This window comes from Babylonia areolata, chromosome 2 (assembly GCF_041734735.1).
Source record: "Babylonia areolata isolate BAREFJ2019XMU chromosome 2, ASM4173473v1, whole genome shotgun sequence".
NCBI lineage: Eukaryota > Metazoa > Mollusca > Gastropoda > Neogastropoda > Buccinidae > Babylonia > Babylonia areolata.
Window position 1 is genome coordinate 39,748,211 of NC_134877.1, and position 10,922 is coordinate 39,759,132.

At 39.8% G+C, this 10,922-nt stretch overlaps 1 protein-coding gene across 1 annotated transcript; it reads left to right on the forward strand.

The window, feature by feature from the left end:
- The first annotated feature begins 1,369 nt into the window (after nt 1-1,369).
- LOC143301136 (uncharacterized) lies at nt 1,370-6,718 on the forward strand. Its single transcript, XM_076615209.1, has 4 exons — nt 1,370-1,528; nt 2,791-2,887; nt 4,828-5,010; nt 5,695-6,718. Exons 2-4 carry the CDS (start codon nt 2,821-2,823, stop codon nt 6,009-6,011), a joined length of 567 nt encoding a protein of 188 aa, XP_076471324.1. The 5' UTR covers nt 1,370-1,528; nt 2,791-2,820; the 3' UTR covers nt 6,012-6,718.
- The last annotated feature ends 4,204 nt before the right edge of the window (nt 6,719-10,922 follow it).

Sequence of the window (10,922 nt, forward strand, 5' to 3'; positions counted from 1 at the left end):
GCATGCTTAAACGGACCTGTGGCGTGAGAGGCATCTCCCAATCGAAGAGACTGGGCGTACTGAATGGCTTCCCTTCTTTGTAGAGGGAGTCGCATTGAATATTATGACACAGGCAAACTGAACATCCGTGCTGAGTTTTTACTGTATTTTTTTCTTGAAATAGTTTCTAACTCTTTGTCTCTCTCTTTATAAGGCAAGCCTGATCACAAATTCATACACATTACCTATTAGACATCAAAGGGATTGATTGATTCATTCATTCATTGAGAGCCAGGGAGAACAATTTGATAGAAGCACAAAATCATTGTCTAACGGAGTCTTGGGGTGTCAAAAGTTCTTGTCAGGCTTCATATGGTGTCAGGTTAATTTGCCATGGTTTTGACATCTTATCGAGATTTCATTTCATCAGATCTGATCACTTGCTCAACACGCGTACTCAGTGTCTCTCGGTTAAAGCCTCAGATCTGACCCACGGTATGGTCTCTCCAAACAGTTTCACATGGATTCTCTTCAGGCTCACTGATACAACTTACTCGTTTGGGGTCAGCTTGAGAAACTGCATCAATAAAGTTTGGGGTTTTATTTTTAATGTACATGCTGCACACTCTGTTTTGATTAATCGAGAGTGCTTTTGGTGAGCTTTTATCACACACATACCTGCAGATATCACTACACAGAACGAGCATTTGCTGATAAAGCCTTCAATGTTTGGCAAGTTGTTTGAGCACAGCCAGAAACCGAGGGTTTTTGGCCAGCGTCTTGAATGTTTGTATTATTATTTTTTCATTATCATTTTTTTTTTTTTTTTGAGGGTGGGGGGTCGGGGGGTATTCGTCCGCTCGAAGAACGCATTTCCAGGAAACAAATTGCTCGTGAATTGTTCGCATATCTAATGTGTAGTGGTGTTTTATCATCGATATACCTTCACACACACACACACACACACACACACACATATATATATATATATATATACATACATACATACATACATACATTGTTTTATAAGTCATAGCAAAATCAACTGCAACAACATATCAAACTGCAGATAGTATACTTCTGTGTTCCTTTTCCCTCCACATTAATTTTCTATACAGGCCTGTAAAACGTTATCATCCTTGCAAGCTTCAATCAGGAAGAACCTACATAAAGAACCACTATCGAGTCGCGTGATTTCTTTCATACGTCAGTGCTGATGTAGGCCTACTGACATAAAATTATATGCCAGTATCCAGGTAAGCGTTCATGGTCCACAGGAGATAACAGCAAAAAAACTGCGCAGTCGTGACGCCTTGATTGGAAAATTAATCACAGTCAGCCAATTGGAATCCAAGGCGAGTGCGCATACTCAAGTTTTCTGAGCAAAGTATAAAATCCGGAAGTCAATCGATCAATGCCGCTCTCTTCCCGGCGCTTTGTAGTGTGCGAGCGTCGTGTATATATATATCTATATATATATATATATATATAAACCCACACGTAACGACACCTGTGTACCTGCTTCATTTTTGTTTTTGTGAATCCGAGGGTGAGTGAAATGAATTGGTACATAATACATAATAAATGTGTTTTATGTACATACTACATAATAAATTTGCAGTAGGTATATAGTACATAATAAATGTGTCATTATTATTGTTATTGTTGTTTGATTATTCTTTTTTATGTTGCTGGTTTGACTGGTTATGGTGAAATCGTGAATGTCCAAAACAGCACTCATGTTATGATAGGTTGTGAAATGTGATATGTCATTCATATATATTCATTATATTAATTGATAACATTAACTTTTAGGGGATCACGGATGGATATATTTTACTGTGTTTTTTTTTTCTTTTTCTTTTCTTTTCTTTTTTCCCCCTCCCTCTTCTTCTTCATCTTTTCCTTTTTTCTTCTTATTTTTTCTTTCTTTTTGATCAAATGAAACATGAATGTGTCATACTTATTGGGAAGTGATCCCATGTGCACTGATTGATTATCAACTTCAGACATTTCAAGCCTGGTGAATTTTGAAGTGATCCAAGTCTAGTGACAAGCACATTGCCGATAGTGTTGTACTGCATTGCGGTGGTGCGCAATGTTGTGTGTTGTTATGTAGCGTTGTGCAGAGCATTGTAATGCAGTGTGGTATATTACGTTGTATTATATTACAACACTTTGTTGTTACCAGATTTATCTGTGTTAGATTGGGATCCTCTCCACGCAGAGGAGAGCGTGTGGCTACGGCTACAATGCAAGACCACCTTCTCTCTCTCTCTCTCGCTCTCTCTTCTTCTTCTTGTCTGCAAGTATGATTTTGTAATTGTTTTTTGTGTGTGTGTGTGTGTGTGTGTGTCAAAGTGGGTTTTTGTGATACCGAATCGTTTGTCTACGGACGACTCTCATGCTGTCTTGGGTTCATTAATGTGTGCTGAGTGCATGACACACTCGGGACTTGGGTTCATCGTCTCACCATGTACCGGTCAAGGTCCACTGGAAGAAGGAGCTATAATCCCGGCCCATACCGGAATCAAACTCCGGACGATCGCTTCATAGTCAGGAAATTATACCACAAAGCCACCGCTCCACTAAGTGCACATGATGTTCCCTTCCCCCTCTCTGTACTGTGGGCGGGTGGCTGGGTGGGTGGGTGCATGAGTGCGTGCTCACCTGCATGTGCCTGTTCTTATGAATTGTGTAATTGTGTCATACGAAAAAAGAAGAAGAAATAAAATAAAGACTGTCCAGCTACCGTGTCAAGCTTGAGCCATATTCTGTTGCAGATACTATTATTAATTTCATTGTTTTCAGATTGTTCTATACACTGCCGCTGCTGGAACCATGGGGCGAAACTGGTTTGTTCTGCTGATCGCTGGTTCGATGTTCGTGTTGTCGACCTCTGCATCAAGTGAGGTGTAGGATAGAAATCAAATGTGCGGACGGTGCGCGCGCACATGTGTGTGTTCATGTGTGTGTGTGTGTGTGTGTGTGTGTGTGTGTGTGTGTGTGTGTGCGTGCGTGAGCGCGCGCGCGCAATAACAGTAATTCTCATCCAGCCTTTCCATGACATCTAACAGATACGGACAGGAGAGGTGAAGGTTCACACGGTATAAACAGCGTAAGGTGAACGCATGGACACTTAAATTAATCATGAGGTGTTCTATGAGGTGTACAGTAGCTACCCTAGAGGCCCACTTTCCACTCAGGTTTATACATAGCACCGATCTTTAAAAGGTGATGGTAACGGGCAATGAAACAGTGGAGTACATTTTTACCAAGTGTTGCATGTCTTGAGCAAACAAAAAGAAAACGCACCACATCTTCCGTGCTTATTGAAATTACACTACTTTCAAATCGGATCTGACAAGCGTTTAAGAAAAAAAAAAAAAAAAAAAAAGGAGACCCCCGATGAGTGGAAGGCGATTTAACTTGATCACATACTGTACACGACAATGCTCGGTGTTATCTATAGCTGACCTGTATGCCTATATGATTAGATCTTGTTGTGTATGTGCTTCTTGCTATGCCTTCCTCTGTCCGCACTTGTCAGTTGTTCGCTTCACCAGGTTAACGAGATAATCTTACCCTGCATCAACACCTCTCTCGACGGCTGATAAATTATCCAAATTCTGTTTCTCTATTGTGACAAATGTGTTCAGTGGAATGACCGTCCCATTAAAAACAAACAAACAAAACTTGAAAAAATTTTCCATTGGTATATCGTCATCGTCTGTAAGGTAATACTGTTCACACCTGTCAGGCTGCACAACACTAGAAAACGTCATTGCAATAATAAGGTGGTCTGATTCACATATGTCAACAAATTTAAAATCCATAATCAAGACAAACAGTGGTCTTGAAACAATCATCAACAACACTGATCCCATGATTCGCAATACAGGCTGTTTCCCTTTCCCAGTCAATTCCTGTTCGCCCGTTAACAAAAACACAATTTGATTTTTTTAAGAACTGCTCAGTCTAAATCTATTCGAGCTGCGATCCTTTGATGAAGGTATACGTGTAGGTTGTGGCGCACACACACACACACACACACACACACACACACATATCGCAACATCTTGGATGTCAACGAAAATTTCAACATGCGTCTTTGTCGGAAAAGTCAGTGTCGGGGAAGTCTGTTGTTTTGGCACTGAAGTCACCACAACAACTAAAGTGAATCTGGGAGATCGAGCCTACACATAATGTTGCAAATTGACGATACTGTCCAACTTATCCAAACCCTCATGTGGATTTTGGATGACTTAATCAGCTAATAAATAACAAAATGATCCGAAAAATTAGTTGAACTAAAAACATACATGCCTTAGAACATCCCCGACCGTGCGTGCATGTCTGTGTATGTGTATGTGTGGGTGTTGTATCATTGCATGGTGCTGTGTCGCTTTCTTAAAACAAAATCTAAAACATTTTTATAAGCATGGTAATGTTTTGTGATAACAGCAAATTAAGATATCACTCAGAATCACACCATCATGTTTTATGCGCGCAGAAACTTGGATTTTGGACAATGTCAAAAGATAACACGTCACACTGTAATTCTGAATAGTGTCAAGAGATAACATATCACAATGTCAACAGATATCATATCACGCAGTTGCTGACAAACGAACGCAGAGACGCCCCCACACACCTACACAGCACGCATGCGCACACACACACATACACGCACACACACACACACACCCACATACATACAAACACACACACACACACACACACACACACACACACACACCACGATAAACAAAGACAAACTGAGCCCTCTCATTATGGAAACTTCAAAAGTTTGTCTTGTTAAACTAGCTGCCTTCCTCTTGTGTGCAGGGTTGCACTGCTTTTTTGGAAACGAGTTCTGTACGCAGTTGGAAGTAAAATATCCTCTGAGTTATCAAAGAAATTACAAGGGTGAACTCTACTGCTGTCCACCACACCAAAACCAAGACATGAACCTCACCGATTACCCACCCACCCCAGACTGTGCCTGTGCTTGCATGGAACCGCAGAAAAGTACGTCAACTTCACGCAGGCTGCCAAGGAATCAGATACAAGTATGTGGTCACTGTGTTACTCCAATTTGTTGCCGTCCTTCTGCACTGTTTTCTTGGAAGTAAAACAGCACAGGGGTCATCAAGGTGCTTATGATCGACAGAGCATTTATGTCATAATTATTGTTCTGCGTCAATCTGAAGTGAATCAATCCAAAAAAAAAATATATATATATATATAATATGTATATATACATATATATAATATGTATATATATAGTAAAACAGCACAGGGGTCATCAAGGTGCTTATGATCGACAGAGCATTTATGTCATAATTATTGTTCTGCGTCAATCTGAAGTGAATCAATTAAAAAAAAACCATATATATATATATATATATATATATATATATATACATATTATATATATGTATATATACATATTTTTTTTTTTTTTTTTTTTTTTTTGATTGATTCACTTCAGATTGATGCAGAACAATAATTATGACATAAATGCTCTGTCGATCATAAGCACCTTGATGACCCCTGTGCTGTTTTACTTCTGACGAATCTACACACACACACACACACACACACACACACACACACACACATTTAAAAAAACACCCACCGAACTGAGCCATCCCATTATGAAAACTTTTTTTAAAAGTTTGTCGAAGTTAACTGCTCCAAAACTGTGTGCAGCGATGCCTTGCCTTTTCGGAAACATCTGCGACCACTACTGGAACTACAACGGCGAAGACGGCCTGGAATACGGAACTTACGATAGTCTGAAATACTGCTGTCCTCCACACCCATATCAAAGCGCGGTACTCAACAGTTTCCCACCAACACCCTACGGCTGCGTGTGTTCTGTCGGAAATGCAGAAGAGTACGCCAACCTCACGCAGATTGCCGAGGAACTTGGCCCAAACACCCCAGGTGCAAACGCGGCTACAACCCTAACATCTCAGTATATGATCACCGTGACCCTCCTGTTTGCTGCCGTCCTTCTGCACTGATTCTAACAGCACAGGGGGTCATCAAGGAGCTTTCGGCCGGACAGGTGGACATTTTCTGTTGCGTTTAGCATGACTGTAGTCTACAACAAACACATGTTAGAATGAAATCAGTTCAGTTTTCGATGTGATTGGACCTTGCCATTGATTTTTTTTTTTCTGAAATCGTCTCAAATTATGTTTTATTTCATAGCAGTGTTGATCTTGTAAAAGAAATAAACGTTGCTATTGATTGTCTGGATTGATTCCGTCAGAGTGTTCTTCTGACACTTGCTGTTCTGCATTCAATTAATCGAGCGTGAATATTATGTGCTGTTTATAATTATCGTTGATTCCCAAATGACAGAATCATTTTATGATCATTTCGATTCTGCCTGGTAAGTCTTCTGACATCTCTCTCTCTCTCTCACACACACACATTGATTTTTTTTAACGGCTTGCAATTCTCCTTTCTAAACTAGAAAGAATGGCTATCATCAAAGCAAAATGCGTGTGCGGCATTCATGAATTTGGTTCAAACAAAGAGGAAGCATAATTTGAATACAGCATTCGTCCATACATGTTGTTACACGCAAAAAAGATCTTGATCTTTTCTTCTTTTTTTTAGGAGTGGGAGTGGAGAGGGTCGTAAATAAACCATGCCACAGCAGAATGATAATTTCATACATAAAAGCCATTGCTTGAAAAAAAAAAAGAAAAAAAAAAAAGAAGATATATATGATAATGATAAAGCAAAACAACCACGAACAAACAAAAATCAGTTTGTTAAAAAAAAAACCAACATGTTTGCGGGATTTATGCACAGTGTATGTTTCCTCAAATGTTTCAACTCGGGGTGTGGGGGCAGGGGGGGGGGGGGGGGGGGGGGGGAAAGAGTTATGGGTGGAGAGAATAATATTTGGGGAAAGTTTTGATGAAATAATGCGTGAGAATGAAACATCATATTATTGGTATTCCTTGACAATAACGAATTACACACGAAGCAGGTAAAGTGTGACCAGTTCACTGTATGCATTGCATAATGTGCAAACATGATAAAAAGTCAATCCTGAAACGCAGTTCTGTGTGTGCGTACGTTTGTCTGTATGTGTACAAACGCGTGTGTATATGTGTGTACGTGCGTGCATGTCTTAGTGTGCGTTACAAGTGTTGTTGGCGTTGCCATTTTACTTTTTGTGGCTTAAAATATATGTTTTTGCTTTTGGATGGACAGGGAGAGAGAGAGAGATTCACACACACACACACACACACACACACACACACACACACACATTTTATGTACCACCACATTCTAACTCGAACCACGTTTTTTTCTCTTTTTTTTTTCTTTAATCTGGGTTTCTTTCCCACTCCCACTTTACTTTGTTTGTTCTCTTCATTTTGACATCTGCAACATGCATCAATGAAATAATCATTTTAAGGCTCATGGCGACACTTCATGAACATGAAATGTGTTGCACATTGCAGTTCTGATATTCAAATGAATGAATGAATGAACACTATAAACACACACACACACACACACACACACACACACACACACACGAACGCAAACACTTGCCCAATACATTTTCTAGACAAGCTCGCGGCACAAAATTAATTAGTTGTGCACAAGACACAACAAGCGACAACGGATCAACAATGATGATAACCTACGTGTGAGCTCTACTTTACCTTCATGTTTATTCCTCCCCATTTGTTCTGTTTTCCTTGGTTTCGTGACCTTAGCTCCCATCTTTCTGCGAAAATGAAAACAAACAACAACAACAACAAAACAAGAGAGAGGCACGGTGTCACTAAAACTCGAAAAGACACGAAAAGACGCGAAAAGACACGAAAAGACACAAAAAGACGCGAAAAGACACGAAAAGACATATGAAAAAAATGTGAAAACGCGAAAAGACATCCGAAAAGAATGTGAAAATGCGAAAAGACACGAAATGACACGAAAAGTGTCTTTTCACATGTTTTTTCAGATGTGTTTTCGTATCTTTTCGCGTCTTTTCGTGTCTTACTTAAAAGACACGAAAAGACATCCGAAAAGACATCAGAACAGATATTCCAGAACTTTTCATGTCTTTTCACATTCTTTTCCGGTGTATTTTCGCGTCTTTTCGTGTCTTTTCGCGTCTTTTCGTGTCTTTTCGCGTGTCTTTTCGTGTCTTTTCGCGTCTTTTCGTGTCTTTTCGCGTCTTTTCGTGTCTTTTCGCGTGTCTTTTCGTGTCTTTTCGCGTCTTTTCGCATTTTAGTATGGCACGGTGTCACTAAAACTCGAAAAGACGCGAAAAGACACGAAAAGACTCGAAAAGACGCGAAAAGACGCGAAAAGACACGAAAAGACGCGAAAAGACATATGAAAAGAATGTGAAATTGCGAAAAGACACGAAATGACACGAAAAGTGTCTTTTCACATGTTTTTTCAGATGTGTTTTCGTATCTTTTCGTGTCTTACTTAAAAGACGCGAAAAGACGCGAAAACACATCTGAAAAGACATCAGAATAGATATTCCAGGACTTTTCATGTCTTTTCACATTCTTTTCCGGTGTATTTTCGTGTCTTTTCGCGTCTTTTCGCGTGTCTTTTCGTGTCTTTTCGCGTCTTTTCGTGTCTTTTCGCGTCTTTTCGTGTCTTTTCGCGTCTTTTCGCATTTTAGTATGACCCGGGGGAGGGAGGGGGGAGAAAAAAATTCGTTAAAATTGGTCTTGTATTGATAGGCTTTGTATGATAAAAAAAAAAAAAACAACAACAAAAAACAAACAAACAAACAAACATCAGGCCTGCTACGGGGATTAAACCAAGCATGATCTGTTCAGAAACAAGTATAGTCTCATCCCCAACACCACGCCACATCTGACGTCACTGGTCGACCAAATCTAAAATCTAATACTATGGGTCCTTTCAGCGCAATAAAATATAACTGCATTTGAGGTAATAACACCATTCAAATCATGTTTTCGTGACACATCTCGATTATTTACGAAATTATTTTAATTCGGCTGTAAAGGAGACGTTGACATTGCCTCAGGCACACTGCAACATGTATAGATCTGCACAAACCAGTCTGACAACAGGCTGACCGGAACTGAAAGAAACCCTTCGATCCATTTTTCTTTAATGTTCATTCCAGTTAATTAAGTATCCACTTTAGAATATTCATATGCAGTAAACACGTCGATGCCACACATATAGTGACACACACAGTCAAGCACACAACACGCAGAGTGGACCTGTCACAACGAAACAAACTGCTGAGGGTGAGTTTTGAGACCAGATTTGAAAGAAGTGAGGGAGTCAAAATGTCGGAGGTTTTCAGGGAGTGTGTTCCACGTTTTTGGCGATTGAAATGAAAATGATAAAAAAAAAAATAAAAAAAAAAATTATGTGTCCGTAGGTCTTACTTCTGACGTGAGGTATCCTGAGAAGCCAAGTATCAGAAGAAGAACAGGGTTGGCAACTCAGAGTATAGATAATAATGGGAGGAGTTCAGAAAGATACTTTGGGTCAGACCTGCTGACTGCAAGAAAAAAGTCAGTGGATAGCCTAGCTTATGGTGTATTGATCAGAAACAGACAACCAGTGGAGAGACGGAAGGAGAGGAGAAATATGGAGATACCGAGGCTTAGCTCTGAGAGAGTGTGTGTGAGAGAAAGCGTGGGGCTGTAAAACAACAACAAAACAGGTGGGACTTAGTCACTTTCCTCGCAATGCTGTGACAGTGAGGTGAACATTTGTTCACTGACGTGGTCATGGTCTGGTCTTGCAGTGGTGAGCAGTTGTTTTCCGCTGACAGACTCAGAGACGGTTGTACTACCAACATTTTGAGTCTTTTTGGTTTCTTTGTTCATTCATTTCTCTCTGTGTGTGAGTGTGTGTGTGTGTGTTTGCACTCTCCTTTTCAACTGTTGACGTTTTATGCCAGAAGTGGATGCCTGTCAACATGTCGTATAAAGATCAAGGTGAAGAATTGCATGGACTTTGTGACGTTGAAAACAAAGAGTTGATGTTCTGTCACACTTTGGCTTCTCCCGGTTTGAACTTTGGAAACGGTTGTTTCGTCTGCAACGAGGCCTGTTTTTAAAGTCCGAGATAAGAAATGCTAACTTGATTTGTGTTTGCTATTACGGCAATGGCGGTTTTCATCGCAAACAATACAGGTTACATCAGTTTGGTCGTGGGCTGTATGGGCATAACATTCGTTCTTCGTAAAACACGTGAGTTGAAATGGTTATGTCAAATTTTGGGATTTTCAAGCAGTACTTCCAAATCTACCACAGTTTTATATTTCAGAGATTTTGAAGTGGCTGGTGTATCTTCACATCACCACGACAATAACAATCCCAACTCATAGGATCAAACTGCAGGCTGACCATGTAATATATGAACAAGAGAGGCAAGGCCTTCAAGACTCACATGTGATAAATTAAGTCCCCTGGCATTAATTACAGAGTAATTTCCCTTTTTTACTATCTGCACCAAAACGTTTGCAAAATAAATAAAAATTCCATGCTTAGCAAAAGAAGTTCCTGTTTGAACAAAAAATGATAATAATGACTCCGCTTGTTGTTGTGTCAGAATAAGAGGTCAAAGTGCCAAGTTTAGAGAATACAAAAATTATAAATATAACAGTAAATGCAGTTTGCATATAATTAGGCTTCTTTTTTATTTTTTGTGCCCATCCCAGAGGTGCAATATTGTTTTAAACAAGATGACTGGAAAGAACTGAATTTTTCCTATTTTTATGCCAAATTTGGTGTCAACTGACAAAGTATTTGCAGAGAAAATGTCAATGTTAAAGTTTACCACGGACACACAGACACACGGACACACACACACACACACACACACACACACACAGACAACCGAACACCGGGTTAAAACATAGGCTCACTTTGTTTACGCAAGTGAGTCAAAAA